The 23,724-nt window shown below is 38.1% G+C and overlaps 3 protein-coding genes across 8 annotated transcripts in view; all 3 read left to right on the plus strand.

Annotated features, from left to right (window-relative positions):
* Nucleotides 1-4,656: 4,656 nt before the first annotated feature.
* mavs (mitochondrial antiviral signaling protein) lies at nucleotides 4,657-16,022 on the plus strand. 2 transcript variants are annotated; one of them, XM_052151394.1, is made up of 7 exons: nucleotides 4,659-4,734; nucleotides 9,407-9,468; nucleotides 9,566-9,629; nucleotides 10,346-10,476; nucleotides 10,643-10,823; nucleotides 10,921-11,639; nucleotides 13,648-16,022. In XM_052151394.1, exons 4-7 carry the CDS (start codon nucleotides 10,354-10,356, stop codon nucleotides 14,572-14,574), a joined length of 1,950 nt encoding a protein of 649 aa, XP_052007354.1. In that variant the 5' UTR covers nucleotides 4,659-4,734; nucleotides 9,407-9,468; nucleotides 9,566-9,629; nucleotides 10,346-10,353; the 3' UTR covers nucleotides 14,575-16,022. The 2 variants fall into 2 exon arrangements, with proteins under 2 accessions (XP_052007355.1, XP_052007354.1); XM_052151395.1 differs by lacking the exon at nucleotides 9,407-9,468 and having other exon boundaries at nucleotides 4,657-4,734.
* Nucleotides 16,023-18,075: 2,053 nt separating this feature from the next.
* On the plus strand, nucleotides 18,076-21,717 carry pank2 (pantothenate kinase 2). 2 transcript variants are annotated; one of them, XM_052150886.1, is made up of 7 exons: nucleotides 18,076-18,431; nucleotides 18,886-19,238; nucleotides 19,376-19,629; nucleotides 19,737-19,913; nucleotides 20,057-20,180; nucleotides 20,382-20,507; nucleotides 20,600-21,717. In XM_052150886.1, the coding sequence occupies exons 2-7, from the start codon at nucleotides 18,903-18,905 to the stop codon at nucleotides 20,648-20,650; spliced, it is 1,068 nt and encodes a 355-aa protein (XP_052006846.1). In that variant the 5' UTR covers nucleotides 18,076-18,431; nucleotides 18,886-18,902; the 3' UTR covers nucleotides 20,651-21,717. The 2 variants fall into 2 exon arrangements, with proteins under 2 accessions (XP_052006846.1, XP_052006845.1); XM_052150885.1 differs by having other exon boundaries at nucleotides 18,076-18,427.
* A 334-nt stretch (nucleotides 21,718-22,051) lies between these two features.
* Nucleotides 22,052-23,724, plus strand: part of LOC127660559 (lysyl oxidase homolog 3B-like) — a 30,140-nt gene continuing 28,467 nt past the window's right edge. For all 4 annotated transcript variants that reach the window (XM_052150884.1, XM_052150881.1, XM_052150882.1 and 1 more), the window contains exon 1: nucleotides 22,052-22,270. The gene's annotated coding sequence lies outside the window, so the exon portion shown is untranslated. The remainder of the gene's footprint in view (nucleotides 22,271-23,724) is intronic.

Below are 23,724 nucleotides of genomic sequence, written 5' to 3' on the forward strand. Positions count from 1 at the left end.
ACTCTGATCATATAAATCTAATTATTCACTTTCCTCATTGTGAGATAAATCAATAGTATCCGTTTGTGCATCGGACACCCTGGTATTTCCTAAATGCATGTAAAAAATAATAATAATAAAAAAAGGTGAAATTTATGTACATTAAGTTGCTCGTTTCCTTCTGTGTTTTCTATTGTAGCTATTGTTAATTTATACAAGTTTAGAACTTTTTAACTCTGTATCTGTAAACAATAAAAAGATGATTTAGGAATTATGATCATGTGTATTGTTTATTCCCTTGGTTGAGTCCAAATGCAACCTTGAATGCGGGCACTATAAAACATTTTCATGTTTTGTTTAAAAATGTAAACGTTTTTGAATTCGGCGACAGTGGGTCGAAAGGGTGGTTCTTATCGTCAGTCGGGGGTTGTGGTTGTTGGTGTAGAAAGACTAACTAGATTGTGCCCAAGACAAAAAACTACCAAAATGACAATTGCGAGTGGGGTGGCCAGGCTTCGGTCCATGGTGGCCATGGCCACCCTTTGGCTCTATCCCTGATACCATTCACCTTAAAAAACTTTGTCTAGTTACGACACCATTTCACTCGCTTTTGGTGCCTCTTGCTGGACATTTCACTGGGAAACTGCAGCAAAACGTGTAGTTTGCAAAAATATAGCACGGTCACGTAATTTTTCTTTGATCAGGCTAAAATTCGAACCACTACCCCCAGTGGCTAAAGTGGTAAGTGATTTTGAAATTAAAGGCACGTTTGAGGCTCAGTTTCCAGGTGATATATCCACAGAGGGGCACCAAAAGCGAATTGTAAATCGAGCGACATTTAGTTGTAAATGAGTTAATACAGTTAAGAGGAATGCATAGTTTACTAACTCTACCCCCCAAAACCAAACCCTAAACCTAACCGTCAGATCAGGAAAAGTCAAACTTCTGAATAGTGCTCGTCACCGATTATGTACATGCATTATTTCCTGGTTTCCATGCTGGATCAGAAACAATGCCTCTGAGACTCTTTGAGCATGCAAAATTATTTTTGACACCACCAACAGTCACACGCGAGGGCTTCTGGATATAATAAATAATACAATAACAAATAACAAATAATATTATATTCAAAATGTTAAAATATACCATTTACTCACTTTGCTGTGACAATAAAACACGCAGCTTCAAAATATGTAAAATTTGTATAATTAGCCAAGAGGTCAATGTGTGATGTTTTGATCTTTTATTTGGCACACATTTACTCATCATTCAAATTTGCAGGTCAGATCATCACACTTGACCTTTCCTGCACAGTGGAATTAAAAAATTCACATGAGCTTGAATTTCCAGTCTCCTGCTTTCAGAGAATGGAGCGCAAAGTGTAGTACAGTATGTCCACGGCTTGAGGAAGCTGAAGCAACTTGCTATCAGTCGCACCACAGGAAAAGGTAAACACAATTTAAGATGATGCAATAATGTATGACGGCAGATGCCGTTTGTCAGTAACTCGGCAGAATGGGGTCGATATCAGGGTACTGGAGCATTCGGTTGCAGCATGTTGACTTCCTGTGTGATCATGTTATTACAGAAATACTGCATTTCTTTAGTTGTGTGTTGTACCAAAAGGTTAGAGACTGAAAGGAAGGACTGAGGACCACAAAAAGATGTGAGAATAAGAGGCATATTTTAGGTTATACTATATTGCCGGCAGAGCTGGACTGGTAATCTGGCAAACCGGGCATTTTCCCGGTAGGCCGACACACTTTGGGGCCAATCAGGGGCGGACTGGAGAATTCGGGAGAATTTGCCTCGAAATGTGCCGAATAGTTAAGCTAAAATGAGCCACCGCGTTATGTATAATGGACAACAAAACGGTGCCGCAATATGCAGAAAAGGACAGGTCTGCCATTCTGCAGGAGCCCGCAGTGGATGCTAATTTAATGTACTATTAGTGCTGAATGGATGATTACCTTTAGGTGCATTTTACAAGATGCTTTTAAAAGATCCCAATTCTTTCAACTAAAAGCCTTGGCTGCTGCAAAATGCACTCTTAATATTTACTCCAACACACCATGGTTATGGGTGAACTTACTGTAATGTGCAATTATACAGTATATAGGACACCATTAATCAAGCAGCACTTATTCTGAACTGCTAAACTAGCACATTTATTGTATATAGTGCAATATGTATTTCTTATCCTTTTTTGAGAAAAATGAATAAGGATTGCATAGCCAGTTATTTGTATCCCACTGAACTTAGTGGCCCATATACAGACTGGCACAAGTACTGGCACATATACACATGTTCATTGAGAAGTTACTGTAATTGTAGCCTTAGGAAATATGCTGAGTTATGATCCATATCTGAAAATTATATATCTAAAGTGTCTTTAAATAAAGCAATCCACATGACTGTGTGAGGATAATTTTATTCAATGACTTAATTAACCAATCTCTATATTCAGTAGATAAAATAAGGGACTAACTCAATATTATAAAAGGACCTAGTACAATGTAATACCTGGTGTTCATAATAGTTAATAATATTTGTTAATATTTCACGTGGTGATATACAGTCAGGTGCTAGATAGAAAAGGGCTACCTTATTCAAGTTTTAAAGTAAACAAGTAGTTTACTTAAGGAGTCAAATCTCAACCATATCTCTCTTATGTCAGCACACTCTTGAGCACAATATTAAGCGATCATGGATCCTCCCACATAGAAAAGAATATTAAGACAAACCTACTCCGAAATACATTGATATGCATTATTAAAGAGAATGTAGTGTGGTAAATGCACTCCTGACATCTTAAGCAGCTTTTGTTTGTACTTCTAATGGGCATATAACATGTAGTCATGAGGTCCACTCTGTCCACTCAAGGCCATCTACTGTCCTTTGGGTGGGGGAAACTAACACATTAAATACATTGTAATCATAATAATCAGGTAGACAAGAAGATAAAAACGAATTGTATACAAATTTATAATTAATTTAATTACAGATGCAAAATAAAAAGTTATTTTAAAGAATTTGTAGTTTATATATTCTTCACTTGAGTAGTATTCCATGTCTCTGGAATTGCGTGCTATCCAGGGGACGTTCATACAAAACGCATTTTTGTGTCCGCGCTGATTTTCAATCACTAGACGGCTAGACGGACGTCTTTGACACAGATACCAATGACTTTCTTCTGCAGAACACAATGCAGATTTTTAGAAGAATATCTCAGCTCTGTATTTCCATACAATGAAACACTTTCAAGCTCTAAAATGCACATAAAGGCAGCATAAAAGTAATCCACATGACTCCAGTGGTATAATCAATGTATTCTGATGAGATCTCATTTGTTTTGGGTGAGAACAGACCAAAATGTAACTCCTTTTTCAAAGTAGGAGCAGCGGGGGCACAAACTAACACGGGGATAGTTGAAAACACATTTGCACACATGCTGGTAAGACGAAACTTCTTTTGTTTACTTGTTGCCATAGCAACACTGTATAGTAAAAAAAAATCGGAAAATTAAAAAAAATTAAAAAATTCATTTTAAAGTAGCAAAAGTAAAAATTCACATGAAAGTCAATATTCAGCTCTGTTTTTACTGTTTATTTCAAATTAGGCAAACTTGGTATCATTTTAATCTCCAATCTTTTAGCTAGCATCATACATAATATTTTAACTCTCAGATAGCCAGCAGAAGTGACCAGCCAGATTTGTGCCTCGCTCTCCCCCATCTTGCAAGTTCAGACTCTAGGCATGATCATGATTTCAAGCATGATTATACTTCATAGCTCTCTGGGTCCTTCTCATGTCCTAAATTGTGCATTCTCATTTCCTTGCTCCTCCGTCCTCGAGCCAGTGAACCAGAAACCGATCAAAGTCTGCAATCATGAAGGATATATTTGCTCTGGACAAGTCTGTTTTTAACCTTGTAACTCCTGATGAAGGCTTGTGTGCCGAAACAAGAGTTGCTCCACACACGCTAGGTCTCCGCAGTAACATGCTCATCAAGCCACGTGATAAGGTGCTCGGGTTGACGGTCTCAGACACGGAGGTAACTGAGATTCGTCCTCCGCCAACCGTATTGAGGTGAGTCACTACGCCACCACGAGGACTTAGAGTGCATTGGGAATTGGGAATTCCAAATTGGGGAGAAAATATCATCTAGTGTGCATCTTCAAGCATGTATCTTTGTGTCTAATTGCATTTATTTTCGTATATCACTCAGAGACATCTTAATTTTCTGCCAATGCGCACAAAATACCTGAATTTGGTGCGTGGCAGGTGCTCATTTGGTTCGCTTCAGAATAGTCATATCGATTACCTGTATGCTGCCTTTATGTGCTTTTTGGAACTTCAAAGTATTGGTCACTTTTCAGTTGAATTAAATGGACCTACAGAGCTGAGATATTCTTCCAAAAAGAATTTCGTTTGTGTTCTGTAGAAGAAAGGAAGTCATACACTCATGCCATCCCAAATATGTGAGTAAACGATGAGAGAATTTTCATTTTGGGGGGTTAACTATTCCTTTAAATAGCCTAACAGTGTAAAATGATGATGTACAATTCCGAGATCCAATGAAAAAGACAGCAGAGAGAGAGAGAGAGAGAGAGAGAGAGAGAGAGAGAGAGAGAGAGAGTGAGTGCGACGAGGGAGGGCTTTAAATACAGTGCGGAAGTCGTGCATATCGAAACTGGAGAGTAGTAGCCAACAATCTGCGAAGGACTGTGCAGAGTGCCATTGACCTTCTAGAGGGTAAATTCAAATACATTTAACTTTTTAAAATGTAATTTTTGTTTTGTGCGTAAATTATGTGGTACTTGTGTGTCGTGTGTAAATGTCTTTGTTGTACAAAGTTCGCGCTCGTTCGAAGGGTTATGACGAACACATTTGACTTACAAACGGACTGCTTCTTATTTATACGCGTTATTATAAACGCAGAATGCAATGTTTATATGTGCTCGTTTTCTATATGTTTATCTGCCTTGTAACTAGTACTGCGTCATGTTAAAACCCTCTGACTAACAGTGTTGTCCTGGAGCACATATAATTAACATTATTTTTCTAAACTCTTTCTAAAGACTTTTAAACGGGCTTCAAAAAACATTTATTTGCTACTGATTTGGATCATTTCTACCAGACTCACTGTATAGAAGACTTATAACACGTGATATATAGGCAAGGGCTTCCTGTTCATCTCAAAATTTGACAATACTTCCTTAAGATTTTACAGCAATATGGTTGGGACATTTAGAGGGCATTCCACCAGGGAGGAGGTATGCCAGTTTCCTTGAACAAAAGCCAATTTAACTGGTCTGTCATTGTGACCTCCACGTTGTGCTTTTAACCATATAATAATTTATTAGAAACTGTGAAAAGTCTTGTGGCTGGCTGGGTGTACTGTAGCTCCCAGAGGAATGACCACACATACCTTACCTGTCTATCTATCTAGGTGAGTCTGGCTTTGGAGAGTGATTGGGTCATCATGTGTCTTTTATCATGCAAGATGACAGATAATAACATATGGCTCTTTTCCAGTAAAACTAATTTGTATTTGACCTTTGAGAGACATGAGCATGATGGTAGGGGAACGTGCAGTGACCTCTCAGTACCTTAGCCGAGACAGACAACAGATTATAATAGACAACAGATTATAATAGCTGAGCTGTTTAACTTTAAACAGACCTGGATTAAATAAAAAAAAAAATTGTTATTCTGTTGACTGAGCCTGTTTTTGGGTCCTCTTCTTGCCTTTTAGAAGTCAAACCTACATAGTGATTTGTGCATACTTCACTCATATAATTATTTGGCTGGATGTGCTCGGCTGTGCGGGGTCATCTGCTGAAATTTTTATTTTTTTGTGTGTGCTTTGGGCTGGTTTCAAAGGATATTAACATACACTACCAGTAAAAATATGGTCACACTTGAATTAATTTGTTTCTCATGGAACCACTTGCTCTGAAGACATGCTTAAATGCTGTAAATGTATTTATTAGCCAAATATAACATTTTGCTTATGTATATAGTTGAATTCAGAAGTTTACATGCATCTTAGCCAAATAAATGTAAAGTTTTTCACAATTCCTGACATTTAATTGTAGAAAACATTCCCTGTCTTAGGTCTGTTAGGATCACTAATTTATTTTAAGAATGTGAAATGTCAGAATAATAGTAGAGAGAATTATTTCACCACATTCCCAGTGCGTCAAAAGTTTACATACACTTTGTTAGTATTTGGTAGCATTGCCTTTCAATTGTTTAACTTGTGTCAAACTTTTTGGGTAGCCTTCCACAAGCTTGTCACAATGAGTTCCAGACAGTACTGGTGTAACTGAGTCAGGTTTGTAGGCCACCTTGCTCGCACACACTTTTTTCCAGTTCTGCCCACAAATTTTCTATCAGATTGAGGTCAGGGCTTTGTGATGGCCACTCCAATACCTTGACTTTGTTCTCCTTAAGCCATTTTGCCACAACTTTGGAGGTATACTTGGGGTCATTGTCTATTTGGAAGACCCATTTGCAATCAAGCTTTAACTTCCTGGCAGATGTCTTCAGGCATTTTGAAATGGCTCCCAAGGATGAACCAGACTTGTGGAGGTCCACAAATTGTTTTTGGTGGCTTTTGCTGATTTCTATTGAGTTTCCCTTGATGTCATGCAAAGAGGTACTGAGTTTGAAGGTAGGCCTTAAAATACATCCACAGGTACACCTCCAACTGACTCCAATCAGAAGCTAATTGCCTAAAGGCATGACATAATTTTCTATAATTTTCCAAGCTGCTTAAAGGCACAGTTAACTTAGTGTAAAAGTTACTCGTGTCATGCACAAAATAGTGCTAAATGACTTGCCAAAACTATAGTTTGCTATATAGTTTGAAATCTGTGTATGATTAAAAAAATGAGTTCGAATGACTTCGACCTAAGTGTATGTCAATTTCTGTCTTCAGCTGTACATTTCTTTACAAAACTAAAATTTTGATAGAATGTGTTTTTTTTTTTTTTAATGAATGAATTGGAACAAAAAGGAAGAAAACCAGCCAACATGAGGTCAGGTGTCTTTCTCATGAAGTTGTTTAAAGTATGCCTCGAGTATCCAGAGTTTTATTGTGTGCAAAGGACATTGAAGAAGCTAAAATAAAAGAGTTTTGATTTAACATTTTTGACACTAATTCCCATACTCTCATTTGTGTTATTTCATAGTTTTGATGACTTTACCATTATTCTAAAATGTGAAAAATAGTACATATGTCCTATTCATATGTTGATAGAATGTAAAAATGATGTACAAATCATCTTTACTGTGGGCTCTATAGTCGGACTGAACAGGTGATATGACTGATTTCCATTGTGTGTGTGTGTGTGTATGTGTGTATATATATATATAATAATATTATTATTATTATTTATTTTTTCCCCAGAGAGGTAATGTCCAAATCACATCAGCTCTGGACTCGCTATACGGGAAATACTACAGTATTCTCCCTGTCAAGGTCATTTATTCCATTTAGTCACAGCCATGACGTATTTTTTGTGTGTTAGATTACACAAACGTAAGTTTTAAAAGTGAAAATGTATTTAAATGCTCCATATTTCGAAAGCATTTTAGCACATTTCGAAATGACTATATGCACTCAAATGAATTCGACATTGCACAAGTTGATACAAGAAACTGACAACAAACACACAAAAAAAGGTTTGTGGTCTAGGTCCTCTTTTGTTCATCCATTCAAATTAAAATGTTTACATTATTTTAATAAGCAAGCATGTCTCATCTATATGGGCAGGTATGGCAGAGCCCCACCTAAATATTCATCCACTTGAATACACAGATCCATATATAATACACTGGCATTAATGTAATTTATTTGTCTGTAAATGTGTTAAAGCTGACACATGTATTAAAAAGCAGGGCTAGTATAAGTTTTTATCCTCTTTCGAATCATTAAAGGGTAACTAAACTCTAAACCAACTTTTTTTAGTTAATGATCTGTAAGAATGGGCTTTATTAGTACTGGTCATTGATTCAAGTAGTTTTTTTGACATTTGTGTATAAAGTGTTTTAATTCTACAATATATGGTGTAAAAACGTCTGAGTGCTGCCCTCTTCAGGTTGAACGGTGGCTACTGCAGTTTAATTTTCCTGTTGGCTGTTGCGGTACTTCGTGACGTAAGCGGTGACAGCTGACGTAAGCAGGTTCCAGCTCACCACGCCAGATTTATGTACATTTTCCAATGGAAATATGTGGTCAAACATGGTACTGCAACGAGCCCTCATTGAGACACATTGGGTCAGAAAGTAATCTGTCCATAAACGTAATGCCAAACCAAAGGTAACTTTAGCATAAATGCGTGCCAACAGTGTGACAGATTGCGAAAACTGCAAGCACTATCAATAAACATTTGTGTAAGTGTGTGCTGTTTCTATTGCAAATTCAAGACAAATTAGTCATCAAACAATCTGACAAGCCAGACACAAAATAGTTTGGCAATAAAAAGATAAGGGTAGGTTATAAGACATTGTATGGTTTGTATGATGACAAAAACTTTAAATGCCTTGGTTCTTGGAAATGACTGTGATTTCATCATAAAGCAAGCATTTCGGGTTTTTTTTTAATGCTGTGGAAATGGCATGTACACGGTTCTGTTTCTTCCCCTCTCCTCCCTGGGGTTCTCCATCATTTAACATTTATAAAATAACATGTGTTTTAAATTGATCTTCAAGTCTGCATTCTAATGTAAAACCTTCTTATTTAGAATATTAGTATCAACAATATGTTCTAAGGGTGCCGCTTTGTGGTGGAATAATGCAAGGACACCACGTAGCGTGTTTGTGTTTGAATAATAACTTGAAGAAAAAAAAAGGGCAAGATCTGAGAAACCTATATCTGTGGTCACTAATGTAAATGAGTACTCAAAAGTGTAATCAGTAGTAAACATATTGATTCATATAGCTTATTTAATGTATCTGCAGTAGGTGAGACTCATTCTCATGGTCATTCTTTCCTTAAATGGCTAGTAAAATTTTAAACATGCTTTGTTTAAAGTAATCCTTTGTCATCCAGTCAGCACAAAGATCATCAAACACTTTATACAGTGGTCCATTAGCTTGAAGACTTTTGGAAGCAGTAGGAAATTCTGGGGCATCCACAGTACTGATGAGTAATGTTGCAAAAATGATGCAATACCATTACATCTCACACACCCTCTCCACATCTTAAAAGGCATGTTTGCCCTTGTACTAGACAGCTTTAAGTTTCACTTTTAGGGTTGCAGTTATGTTACAGGCACTTCTATTTATTTTTTTATTTTTTTATTTTTTTTGTAATCTTTGAAAAAGAAATGGAAACTTAAGGATTTTCCCAATCTTGACAATCATATCCTAGTTTCACTTTCACTTTCTTTTTCATATAAAAATTTCCCTCATCCAGCAATGCTGAAGCAGGACAAATTCTATAGTGAAATGATGCAATCTCATTTCCACCCTTGAAAGGTAACAATACCCTGACTAACTGATGCAGACCTCATTCTCTGATCTCTGAGCCTTTCACAGATTTAAATGATCAACATTTTGTCTGTCTTTTTTTCAGACTGATTTAAAGTCTAGAATCTGTGATAAAGAAGAGGCTGTTTTAATTTGACTGATTAAAGCAGGTACCTATATTCAGTTAAATGTATGTGCATATACATGATGTGTCTAAGGCCCTGTTTCCACCTGGTATTAAGATGCGTCTCGGGTGATCCGATCACTTGTGGTCAGGTGAGACACATGGCTGTTCACACCTGGTCACTTAAATGCATCTCCTGTGACCACTTGTGTTAGGATTTGGAGAGGAGGGTCTCTGTTTCGTGACGTCTTACATCAAATAACTGTCAGAGTGTTATTGGATGATAATATAGCACGACAAAGTAAATACAAAGAAAGTGTGAATAAACTGCACACTGTTTCTCCCAGATGTGCTTGAAATGTTCAGGTGTCTGTGTTGATACCAGAGACACTAAAGAAGATCTCGTCTTTGTATACACTTTTTAAAATTTGCAGATCAGATGGTTAAATCCTTTTAAAATTGGTCATAACCGGCAAACTTTAAACTCTTGTTAAACCACAGCGATTGACTGCTTCCAGGACGCATACGGGACGGATTAGCATTTACACCTCAAATGCGATGTGGTCACATGCGTTTTTGACCACATTTGTATGTAGTTTTTATTTGGATCACAAAACGGTTAAGACCCCATTTAGACCTGTATTTAAGGGCTGGAAATATGTGATTGTATCACCCAAAGTGCATCTTAATACCAGGTGAAAACAAGGCCTAATAGTAATAAACCACTAACACACATTTATTTTCTATCCCTCTTTCTCTAAGTGTGAAAAATGACATACACTAGTGAAAAACTTTATAATGAGGTGATCAGGCGAAATTTGGCTCGTCTTTCATCAACCGTCAGAGTGAGAGAGATCTTGCCTCACTTGCCATGCCTCACACTCACCGATAGGGTAAGGATTGCATTTAACCAAAAATAACTTCACAACTATAGTCAGATATGCAATAGTGACCATAAGCCCACATGATGAAATGTCCAAACATTGTTCATACTTTTTGTTGCATGCATAATTATACTGGTCACAATTTGTTTACAAATGAAACTTTTACATTTTGCAGGAGGAGATTGAGGCCAAGAGAGAAACTGCAGGAAACTACTCTGCTATGCAGATACTTCTGGACAACCTGCGCAGGCGAGAGAACTGGCCAGATGAGTTCATCACTGCACTGCGGAACTGTGAACACCGAGAACTGGCTGATGAAATCAGCGCTGCTTATGACAGGATCAGAGGAATGACAAGTAAGAGATTCCTGTAGTAGAACTGCTTTTGTTTACAGCAAGGTATAACAGGGAGGGATATTCTGTAATAAATGCCTATTTCTATGTTTGTCTATAGATAATCCAGTTGCTGCTGTTGCTGCTGCTGCTGCTGCGCCCAGCCCTGCGCCTAGCCCTGCGCCTACTCCTGCTTATCCCTCTTCTGCTGCAGCAACAGTAACCAAAGCTACAATTCATACTCACCCAGTGACCACTCCTCCTCTACTGACTCCACCCTCAGTGGTTGCCCCAGCCCAAGTACCACCTCCTGCTGATGTTCTTCATGGTCAAGAGACCAAGCGTGTACAGCAAGTACAAGTCCCAACTCCAATTCCTGCCCCCTCTAATGAAACTGCTCTCCAAGCTGATATTGCACCTCCAGTTGTAGCTCCCTCCCAAGTGATTCCCCCAACTGCAGTCTCAGCATCCAAAGTGACTTCACCTGTTCAGACAAATTACATCCAAACCCGTACTGGGGTAACCGAGAACAAAACAACCATTGTAGACACCCTAGATGGCTTGGCTCTAACCAGCCAAACCACCACAACCTCCACTAATGGAACTGCCCTCTCCACCTTAAGTGCTCAACCATCCTCCTCAAACACTTCTCAAAATCAAAATACAAGCCCCAGCAACACTTCTCAGGGTTCTCCGAGGTCAAATAAAAATCAGGTGCCAGCAGCAGTTAAACAGACTGACCCCTCTTATAAGTACCCGGTCCAAGACACCAATCCTCCTTTGAAAGAGCAAATTGTGGTTCAGGAGCCAGAAGAGATCTCGGATCCAACCGCAAATGAGGTAATGCTTTACCCAAAGCATCTCCATTTACAGATTCACGTTACTAATAGGTAAAGCAGTGACACAGCAAGACTGTTATCTTAGGCCTGAGTTTCTGGTCACATTTACTTGGTACTGAACCTGTCATCTTTGTATCACCATTCCAGATTTTCAACCCTTAGTCTGTTGTCCAGGACTGTACAGTAGCTAAATTTTGCTTGCATTTGCGATTTAAAAATCTAAATATGTGATGACTGAGTGTAGAATATAGATTTTTACATATTTGCACATATGTGATTGTGGAGCGGAGGGGGGGCTGGGCCGGGTCGGAATATCGCACGCCCGGTCCCCAATCGGCCTGATGAGGCGTGCGAGGGATAAAGGCGGCCGGTGACGATGGTTAGAGAGAGAGAGAATTACGGGTATGTCCGTCATGTGTGTTTATGTTTGTGCTTTTGGTTTAAGTTTACATTAAATTATCATTTATATTGACAAGCCGGTTCTGACAGGGCGTGCGATATTCTGACCCGGCCCCGCCCCCTCCGCTCCACAGTGATGTATGATTTTCAAATTCGAAAAGCATTGCAACAAAGAAAGTGAAGCTACAATGATTTTGATGCCTGCCAAATCTGGAGTGCTCGAACTTTAGCGGATTGCCATGGAAATGTTGTCACCTTGTCAGGGTCGCATTGTTACTTCTGTGCTGCTAGTTCAAAAGTTGCACATTATAACCTATTTGGCAAAACTGATGTGATCAATAAAAACACGAGTTTGTGCGTATCTAGATGCTCGATTTCTAGAGGACAGGTAAAAGAAACTAGTAATTTTGACTCAAAAACACTGGATTCAGCATGTTTCTGAGATACACCTGGGATACGTTCCTGCAAAAGACTATTCAGAATAGTAGTCGATGGATATGTGTCTTAAACCACTGCAATTAACATGTGAATAAATTATTAAATGGTGATGAATATTTAATAATAAATATTAATAATAATATCAAATAAGTCTGTCAAATATGACATATGAAAATTGTAGAACTAAATTAGGTTTATGCAATAGAACTAAATTAGGTTTTTGCAATATGGTCAAATTTTATATTGCACTTTTTTTTTTAATAGATTTTTTAATTGGGATTTTGGCAAATGTTTTCCCTTATTTTCCATAAAAAAGTCACTGTTCAAAACACATTTCAGAAGGGAAAAAAATTGTCTTTGCATAACTGATAGATGATAGCGTTAGTTATTTAATGCCTTTTTGGTTTCTATATTCACCTTCCAGATTTCTGTTCTGTTCTCTGTACCTTTTTTGCGCACAGCATGAGCGAGATCTCGTCAGTGTGCAATAGATGTGCACCAATCAGAATTGGAAATTAAACCATGCAAAATTCAATGTAAATAAATTGTAATCAAAATTACAGAAATGTTTTATTGTGATTGCAATTAAAGGGATATTCTGGGTTCAATAAAAGTTAAGCTCAATCAACAGCATTTGTGGCATAATGTCAATTACAAAAAATGTTTTGTCTTTTGTATTAAAATTTGCTATAACTTTACACTGAAAAGCTTAGTATATGATTTTATCACATTAAAATCATGTTAAAATGCATTTTGTTTATGTCTTGTGGCTAAACTTTTGAAACAGTGAGTATTTAGCGTTCAAAAATTGGCCCCGTTCTCTTCCATTGTAAGTGCCTCACTGGAACCCAGATTTGATTTTAAAAAGGGGAGACGTGTCCAAATGCATTTTTGTGGTAATTAATATTTTGCCACAAATGCTGTCGTTTGGGATTAAACTATTGAACCCGAAATATTCCTTTTATTGTGTAATAAATAATAGTGAATATAAATTATAGTGATGAATAATAATAAAACTATTTCGACCATACTCCTTTATGTGCTCATAAATTACAAATTGTGCTAATTCATTTTATAGATCTCTAGCACCAGTGCGAACACATTAAAAGTATGCGTATAGCCCTGCTGTTATCTTATGTGACTTAATATTGTTTTCTTTGCATTTTGTTCAGGGGACTAACACTGTTGAATTGCAAGTCCAAGCCCAAACAACTTTCACCAGAACAGAGCAAGCAACATGTTCTGGCCCTACTGAAGTAGATACTCACAGCCCCTCTTCCATTGACCAGGAGTATTTCAGCAAGCCTAATGTCCTTCAGCATCCAGCAGAGGCTCTTCCTGTTTTGAACGAGGAGCCTTGCTCAGTGGTTTCAGAAGACTTGGAGATCAGCAGGTCAACATTGTGTTCCACAGAGACTGAGCAGTCTAGTCTAGCAGAGCACCCAAGCATTGAGTCTAACAACTCCCCTGAAACATTTCCTTCTGCTAAGATGCCAGTAGACTGTGTTGCTGACCCAAATCACAACACGGGGTCTCTCTCTAACTCCAATGAAAATTCTAATCACACTGCTTGCCTTGAGGCAGCCTTTCAGTCCTTACATGAAAATGGCCCTCCAATGAATGCTCACTTGTCTCCTAACCAGCCTGAGGAGGATGACTATGAATCTCTCTGTGAGAGTCAAACAGAACCAGGAACGCTGATGAAAGTCATTCATATTGATGAGCAACCATCTGCTGAAAATCTGAGTGGTCAGCCACCAAGTATTCAGGGCAATGCAGTCAACCCAGGTGGAGTGTCAGCAAATGTAAAACACCTGTCTTTTCTGAGGACCAACATCTCTGAGGATCAACCTACCCTGAACCATCAAAGCATTGAAAATGAAGTTAATCTCAGTGACGCGGAAGCATCAGACAATAAGAAGTCATCTTGCATTAACTACCAGGAGCAAGAGTCCAATGCCACTAGACAAGCAAGCAATCTACAGTTAGAGCAGAGAGAAGAGGGCAGGGCATTATTTCAGATAAACAATTCCCATCTTTGTGCTGTTGCAGGAATTGGTCTGATTGCCATTTTCCTGGCCTGGAAGCTCAATCATTAACTCTAAATTCTTAAAGCGATTGTTCACTCACAAAGTACATTTCTGATATTATCTCCTCACATGTTGCACAAACCCATGTGATCTTTTACTGTGGAACACAAACAGACTTAATTAGCAGAATGTCCAGCGTGCTCTTTTCCCATACAAAAAAAGAGTTTAGTAAATGTTGCTGTCAAGCTCCTCAAAGCTAAAACCTACTATAAAAGTTGTCAATTTTGTGAGCTATATAATCAAAGTCTTCTAAAGCCACACAATTGCTTTGTTTTGGGAATAGATTGAAATTTAAGTCGCTATTCACTGAAAATCTTGCCTTATACTCTGCTCATTCTCTATATTGGTTTTGTCCCTACGTATTTATTTTCTGTATATATAATCCTTGCTCATCATGTGCCTTATATTTGCCAGGAGGAACAGTGATCAATTAAGACTATTGACATTGTTACAATTGTAAAGTAAGATAGGCTACCTAAAATAAATGGAATGACCTGTACATGTAAAATTATATGGAGAGCCCAGTTTTCCAGGTATTATGTTATACAACAATTCGTTGTACAGTCAGTTATGAAACGTTGCAAGAACTCTTGTGTGTGACAGACCATGAAACTAAGTGACTATTGCATAACTTCGGTTGCACATTTATGGAACACTCACTCAAGAACTACATGGACTGTACAACTGCTTCAATCCCTTCCTTTAATGCATCACAATTTCACATTCACGGAAGCCTTAGAACTCTTTTTCCATCACTGTCCTACGTGTGAATTTCTGTGAGCAATCTGACCCATGTGAGACTGTCCAACAGGCACTTGTAATTTGACTGAAACATTCACTGGCACAAACACCGGCATGCGGCTGTCCACCGTTGACAGAATCAAATGCTGTTAAAAGTACTTATATTGAAGTATCTGTAAAAATGGATAAAGCAGAATTGTTAACACAACCAAAGTACCATGTGTGGAGGAGAAAACAGTTTATGTATCAATACTGTATAATATTGTCACAGTTCAGTTGTACTTTGCTCATCATTTATCAGTTTCCTCTGTGTGATTAAAGCATAAACGTATGTGCTTATGTATAAATTGATAAACCATCTCATATTGTGAGTAAACATGGTATTTTAATGCATGATTTGTGCATATTGACTTCATAAATGACATTAGAAATCTCAGAAATGGCACTTGTATCTACACTTTTTAAAACAGGTGGTGTGAAATTCATTTATGTATGATTGAACATATTTAAAATGAAATTATTATAGTCATGTTACTAATGATCTGTTAAACATTCTTCAGAGCCTGCTCAGTTGGATACTGTGTTTCAGGGGAACTTTTAAAGTAGGGACTCTGAATGAATGTTTATACACTGTTTTTCTTTTTTGTGCACCGGCCTTGACCATGTCCAGTCTTAATGATTTCCAACAAAAAAAAATTCTGAAATAAAATGTCATACCTTGAGTCTTTGTGATTGTCATATGTTTGGCACTACAGTGATGAGGTTTATGCTGAGTTCCATTAATCTTAGAAAGTCCGATTTTCCAACTTTTTTGGGAAGTGCAATGTCACTTGAAGTCGGAATTCCAACTTGGAAGCTCGTGTGGAAATGTTTAACTCTGCCGAGATACAGGTGTGTGACATCACACAATATCGATAAATGAGTTCAAGTTTCCACATTGCATGATATTAAAGCATGTTCAACAAACGCCTGCTGAAACGGGTGTATAAACATGGTAAATTATGCTTTCTCATGATGATTGTACACCTGTAGCAAGCTTTAAGTTGTAGGAGACATCTCTAATGAGAGTCAAACACCTGCTCCACTAATGGGAGCATTGCAGGTTTGTTTCCTTAAACATCTTCCTATGGGGTTATTTTTGTTTTTGTTAATATATTTATATTAACATACAAATGGAAAGAGATTCACAAATAGAAAGTTGGTTCACAAATAAATTGAATCAGATCCACAAATAAATGTAAGGAGTTTCACAAAAATAAAATGAATTCACAAATAAAAAGAATGAGATTCCTAAATATATGTTAGGATTTTTACGAAAATAAATTGAATTCACCAAAAAATGTTATGAGATTTGCAAATAAAAAAAAAATATGTACAAATGTATTTTTTAACACTGTCCAGCATTTATTTGTGGATCTGTACAGGCATTTGTCGATTCTGAAATCTAATGTCAAGAGGTGCAGACAAATCCACAAATAGGTGGACTCCACCCATCGTCTACTCAAGCCAATCAGATAACGACCACATTAATCAGACCAATCGTAGCACGTTCTTTCTTCAACCAACACTTAGTTTTACTATCAGGGCGGGACCAGAGTCACAGTGCTCTCATGAGCATGGAATCAAGCACATACATAAGCTCCAAGGCTGCAAACTTTTAAAGAAATGGATGTCATCAGAGGAATATAGTGATTTAAGGTTTGTATAAGTTTCACTCTGTTATAAACATGTGTAGCGTCTTGTTAAATGTCGACAGCTAAAAAATTCCAATGTGTAGAGTGTCCTGATCATTAGCATTACAGCTAACCTAGCTGACTGTATGGGTCTGCTATTTTAATTTGAACCAAGTTTCTTGACTGAAATGTGTCATCAAATCCTTTACTCTTAATGTTACATGGCAGATCCAAACAGACACACTACTAGACACTACAAAAGATCAGTAGTATAGATAGTGTCTTAATAAAACATTAATCTTATTAGATGATCTTAGAGGCACAAACCATAAATGAATAACCTATATTACACAGAGTACAAGATCTTCTATGTTAATAATTTGGTTTCACATTATGTTAATGTGTTTAAGAAAAGCAGTTGTAAGGTATTATTTATTCAAATTTTGCATTTTAGCACTTTTGTGTGAATGTTTAAGGATGTAGGGCCTACTATTAGGGGGTCCCTTCATAAAATACAGCATCATGTTCTGACAGTGATAACTGACTCATTAGTTATTGTTTCAAAATCGACAAATGCGTGTAGCGATCCGCAAATGCATAGAAATCGATTCACAAATGAATGTTGGACAGAGTTGTGTTTGTGATATATATATATATATATTTAATTGCAAATCTGATTTGATTTATTTGTGAATTCATTTAATTTTCGTGAAACTCATATTTATTTGTGGATCTGATTCAATTTATTTGTGAACCTATTTGTGAATCTCTTTCCATTTGTATGTTAATATGCAACAATTCTATCTCCATATCTTCCGAGCATCTGGCAATGGAATACATTTATAGCCGTAGATCGGAGATATCAAGTAGGAATATCACACATCCGACTTGAATGGGACCGAGCATTAACCCTGATGTTCATGAACTAACATAAAATCAAGAACAAACTAAATCTGTTCTGGAAGCGAGACATCTTTGGGTGAAAAAGAAAACGTGGTCAGCAACGAGGAATGGATGATTTCCAGCCGGTACCTGATTGGTTCGGCGCGATTTCAGTTGCCAGGAGAAGCGCATTCATTGGTCAGTCGAATAACTGTGCTCTTGTTGTAAACACAGCGATGTCAACATGACGATATGAAATACAAAAAATGCGTTTATATGTGTTAACGGGGATTTTTCTACTTAACAGTCGATGCAGATATTTTTGTTAAATTCAATAATGGAGGTGAACGGCTACCACTGTGACGACGAGGGATGTATGGAGGAACAAGAGGAAGAAATGACAGCGCTCGGGCTGCCTCGACCAAAGACCGAAACGACATGCAGCATAATTGCTACACCGGGTGCGGACAATGCAGCGGGTGGCGGCAGTGCACACAGAGAGCAGCGAACAGCAAAATCGACTCCGGCGCTGCTGAGGCTCGATTCGCTGAAGAAGAATAGGCCGCGTAGGTGAACCATCTTGTTATTGCGCTAGGTAACGGGGTTAACGGACCTACACTGCGATAATCCCAATTGTAGTCACTTATTTGTGTGAAATAAAGATTTTTGTTGTGTTTGTCAGTTTTATCCTCTGACGACCAACATTGTATTAATTGCTAGAAATAAAATAAAGGTGTTTGTTTTTAACCCCAACATAATACGAATCTTTCAAGTCATATTGTTTTTAAATGACAGATGAGGTGAGACGTAAAGAATAAAATGTAATCGTGCTAAAAATATTTGCTTATGTTGTTGCATTATTAATAGTTTCATATGTAAATAATGCATTGCATAGAAAATCCTAGAAGTTTATAGCTTTCCTTCCTTGTTAAAGGAGTATTATTATTATATTCTTATTTATTTATGTAAATAAATGTGTTTAGAAAATGCACAAAGTTACTAACAGTATATTATTGGTCCTCAGCTTTCCCATGGTTTGGTATGGACATTGGTGGCACATTGGTGAAACTGGTCTACTTTGAGCCAAAAGACATTACAGCAGAGGAAGAACAGGAAGAGGTTGAGAGTCTGAAAAGCATCCGCCGCTACCTCACTTCACACACTGCCTATGGCAAAACTGGTATCCGAGATGTCCACCTGGAGCTATCGGATCTCACGCTTTGGGGCCGCAAAGGCAGTCTGCACTTCATCCGCTTCCCCACTAATGAGCTACCTGCCTTCTTGCAGATGGGGCGAGACAAGCACTTTTCCAGTTTGCACACCACCCTCTGTGCCACCGGAGGTGGTGCATTTAAGTTCGAAGATGACTTCCGTACGGTGTGTCCTAAGCTCATTTGCTGATTTATTTTTTTATTTTTTTGTCTATTTCCCATTTTGCTGCATTCATTTCCTATGTATGTGGTATTGTTTCATTATGATCAGTTTAACTGAATGAATTGATTTTTCTCTCTAAGATGGCCAATCTGCAGCTGTTGAAGCTGGATGAGTTGGACTGTCTGATCAAGGGGGTTCTGTATATTGACTCGGTGGCCTCAGGTGGTCCAACTGAATGTTACTATTTTGAGAACCCAACGGACCCAGAGCGCTGTGAGCAGAAAGCATACAACCTGGAGAACCCCTATCCTCTGCTTCTGGTCAACATTGGCTCAGGGGTCAGCATTCTGGCTGTATATTCCAAAGACAACTACAAGCGTGTTACTGGAACCAGGTTGGCTGTGGCTTAAAAAACATGCCAGTAATATTGCATTAATCTCTTAATAACTCTTTTGGAACTTGCTTCAAGTCTAGTCTAATTTTTCATTCCACCCCATCCAGCCTTGGTGGTGGTACATTCCTTGGACTGTGTTGCCTGTTGACTGGATGCTCCACTTTTGAGGAGGCATTGGCAATGGCCACAGAAGGGGAGAGTACACGTGTAGATAAACTTGTCCGGGACATCTATGGTGGCAACTATGAAAGATTTGGCTTGCCAGGATGGGCTGTTGCCTCCAGGTATAGGCACATACATTGTGTAGTTACTGTCTATGTGTATGTCTATGGCAATCAGTCACTTATGGTATAGGATTTGAAAATGTTTCTGTTATGCAATTAAATGTAATTAATGTAACATATATATATATATTTAATTTGTTTAGTTTTGGGAACATGATGTGTAAGGACAAAAGAGACTCTATCTCTAAAGAAGATCTGGCTAGAGCTACACTTGTCACCATCACAAACAACATTGGCTCAATCACCCGCATGTGTGCACTTAATGAGGTACACATGAGCATCCATACTATAAGGTCCCACACTTATATACTGTAAGTCTTGCCCTTGTCTCTCAGCCTCTTTACGGTGCTGCCTTGTGAAATCTTGATCAAGCAGCATTGTACAGGGCTATGAGAGACCAGGTGCCAATCAGCTCCTGCAAAGAAATTTGATTTCAGGATAGATGCTTATGAGTTTTTTTCTATTTAGAATATTGACAGAGTGGTGTTTGTTGGGAACTTTCTGCGAGTTAACACATTGTCCATGAAGTTGCTGGCTTATGCTATGGATTACTGGAGCAAAGGACAACTCAAAGCCTTATTCCTCAGACATGAGGTGGGTGTGGTTTTGTAATACTCACAAAGCTCAAATAATATCTAAACAAATCATCCATAACCACTGTCTCTTTTGTCATGTTTGTTTCACAGGGTTATTTTGGTGCAGTTGGTGCACTTTTGGAATTACCAAACCAATGCTGATCTGCACTAATCATCCTTGGTTCATGGCTTTTACCAAAAATCCAGAAGTAATTTTGAAAACAGACCAAAGTTGCCTTTAACTGTTGTCAGACCAAGCCATGTTATCTCATTAATATGTGGAATTACAGCCACTGCTAGACATTATGTAACTATGGGTTAAACCATTTGGATAAACCACATGTAGATATGAGTTTTAGGTATTGCTGCTGCAGAATTGCTATTTAGAACCTTTAGTTTACTATACACTTATTGAGCACTTTATTAGGAACACTATGGTCCTAATGAAGTGCCAGAAGTGGTCTTCTGCTGTTGTAGCCCATCCGCCTCAATGTTCAACATGTTGTGCATTCTGAGATGCTGTTCTTCTCACCATAATTGTACAGAATGGTTATCTGAGTTACCGTAGCATTTATGTCAGCTCGAATCAGTCTGGCCATTCTCCGTTGACCTTCCTCATCAACAAGGTGTTGCCGTCCACAGAACTGCCGCACACTGGATTTTTATTTTATTTTGCACCATTCTGAGTAATTCTAGAGACTGTTATGTGTGAAAATACCAGGAGATCAGCAGTTACAGAAATACTCAACACCCCTAGTACTCCCCCCCTGTCTCTATGTCTTGTTTATATAACTGATTCAATATAAATGCAAAATAAGTAAATGTTGGGTATAAAAATAAGAGCAGTCATCGATTTCCGTTGATACTCTTCATTCAGTCCACTTGGCTTATATTATGGTTGTAGAAAACCATTGTTGTGTTACTTGAGAGATTTTTGCAAACCTTTTGGCCTAATATTTGGGAGGAGTACAAAAATGTTAAGCATTTACACAAGGGAAACTCCTCTCTAAAGAGTTTGCTCTTACGTTGCATAAAGCAACGCACACTGTGCACTGTTACCTATTTTCTCTTTATAGTCCATTGATGTATTATTTGCGTATTGCTTATGTACGTATAATATGGAGTTTGTTCTTATAATATGATTTGGTGAGTGTCATGTTAGTTAAGAATGTTGTTAGTTTAAAACATGGATTGTGTTCAATAAAAACTCCTTTGTATCTTTTTTTATTCCAGATTGTCAATTTTCTTTTGTAATAAAAGATTTAAACTCTTTAATAGTATGTGTTAATAAATGTATCAGTTGTACTATTATTATTCAAATGTTTATTTAAGCGTTTGATTAATGTTTCAAGAAAATGCATGAATGTAATTCTACAAATGTAAAACGTGAACATTTGGGAAACCACAGAATAACGTTCCGTTATCCGAAGTAGGAAAAACTTTTCCTGAACTGTGAAAGGGATATCTGTTATTCCAAAAATAAATCCTGCCCCTTTTCATTCGTGTGAAGTCCTCAACGAGTCGGCCCCACCTCTCCCTCCTGCTCTCCCTGTCCCCCCTGTGCCCCGTCTTTCCCATCCCTCTTTCCTTCTGTCCAGCTGGCATTTTACAGGCAGATTTATCAGTGCTCATTAGATGAATTTTTACGTCAAAGTATTTGGTCCTGCAGCAGATACCCAACGTAATTTGTAGATGTATTGCAGTTCAGTACATAACGAATACAATCTTCCTGAAATAGTGCACCAAGTCTGTGTGTGTGGGAATCGACAAACTTAACAAAAGGTAAGCGGAAAATACGAATGGTTGGTCTTTTTTGTTCGTTAGTGAATAGACTGTTGTACCACTCTATTAAGTCTCAAGTACTACCAGATTTAGACGTTAGCAGCTGAATTGGACAGCACGTACAGTGTCTCCCTCCGTCTTTTTATTCCTCTCAAATGTATTTATTTAGATACTGTGGTTTTAAATAACAAGGAGAAAGGTGTTTATCGGAAGTTTCTTTTCTCGTCCCCTGCTTGAGTTTGAACAGCAGTAGTGATCCATTGCGCAGAGAAATTGTTGAGACTGAAGTAGGCATGGACTAACTTGCTAGTTTTAAATAAGCATAATTTTCTTTTCATTTACTTCTCTTGTTCACTCGTTTATGGACTTGATGTTAAATAGTAAAAGTGTCCACGACTTCTGTAAGCACGATATCTTGTGGGGTCCAGATTTGTCTTATTTGCCTTGCCGTCACACGAACATATTCGTGTAGGCACAATTATATGATTTCATAGCATGATATATTTTTCAGATTGGATCATATTAAATGATGAAATGTGTGCTCTTAGATTGATTCCATGATAATTGCAGGGTAAATACTATATGGCTATTTCAAGGGCTCCTGATTCGCATTCACTCATTGAGCTACTGAAAATCCGTTTTCAATTGCGCGCCAGACTCTTGTGCCATTCAATGGAGGAAAATAAAATCATCTCTTAAATTTACATTAGTCTATATTTATTTATTAGGACGAGCGGTGTTCTTATTGTTGGTGGCTTTCCAAATAATGGTGCGGATTGATTCATCTTTCACTTTTAATTATGTTAGTGACTAATTCTGGAGATTACATCTTTACGCCAGTAGGTGGCGACTTATGCACGTGTTTATGAGGGTCACTAATTTTCCAGAAGATTAACTGCAATTTTCAGTTTAGAGGTCATGTGTAAAAACAACCTGTTAAATAATACCGGTAAATGTATTTCTATCGGGAAGACATGCAGGCTTGAGTGAAGTTTGAGATGCCATTTACTTGATAGATGTAAAACGGGAGGTGATGTCTCTCTCTTTGGCGTAGGCCCCGTCCGGCAGTCCGAGGTAGTTGTACCCGGAACCGTCATGTCCTGACGGAGATAGGAGGCAGGGGCGAGGAGCCTACCCCCCTGCGGGACAGGGCTCAACTGGTGGTGGTGGGGAGGTGGAGGTTGCAGTGTTAGCACACCGAAACAGCAATGTGATACATTGTGAGCGGACTTATAAAGCAATGGCTTACGTGCGAGTGGCTAGGAGTTACCCAGCTAATGATGTGATGATGTGCACCTGCTGGTCTTCCCGCTAGAACTACGCTCCACTTCCATTTCTCACTATTTCCCTGAATGAGAATTTGTAACATTACCTGAAAAGTTCATGTGTGTGAACAGAGTCATAAGATTAACGGTTTGAGCACGTATGAGGTCAGGACGCGCTGATGTAAGACG

The sequence above is a fragment of the Xyrauchen texanus genome, chromosome 20 (assembly GCF_025860055.1).
Source record: "Xyrauchen texanus isolate HMW12.3.18 chromosome 20, RBS_HiC_50CHRs, whole genome shotgun sequence".
Classification (NCBI taxonomy): domain Eukaryota; kingdom Metazoa; phylum Chordata; class Actinopteri; order Cypriniformes; family Catostomidae; genus Xyrauchen; species Xyrauchen texanus.

Excerpts from the sequence above, each read along its gene's own strand:
- mavs (XM_052151395.1), top strand. The coding sequence starts at position 10,354 with ATGACATACACTAGTGAAAAACTTTATAATGAGGTGATCAGGCGAAAT. Across the intron at positions 10,477-10,642 it reads GCCTCACACTCACCGATAGG|GAGGAGATTGAGGCCAAGAG; the intron begins GTAAGGATTGCA and ends TACATTTTGCAG. Across the intron at positions 10,824-10,920 it reads CAGGATCAGAGGAATGACAA|ATAATCCAGTTGCTGCTGTT; the intron begins GTAAGAGATTCC and ends GTTTGTCTATAG.
- pank2 (XM_052150885.1), top strand. The coding sequence starts at position 18,172 with ATGCAGATATTTTTGTTAAATTCAATAATGGAGGTGAACGGCTACCAC. Across the intron at positions 19,239-19,375 it reads TCGAAGATGACTTCCGTACG|ATGGCCAATCTGCAGCTGTT; the intron begins GTGTGTCCTAAG and ends TTTCTCTCTAAG. Across the intron at positions 19,630-19,736 it reads AAGCGTGTTACTGGAACCAG|CCTTGGTGGTGGTACATTCC; the intron begins GTTGGCTGTGGC and ends CACCCCATCCAG.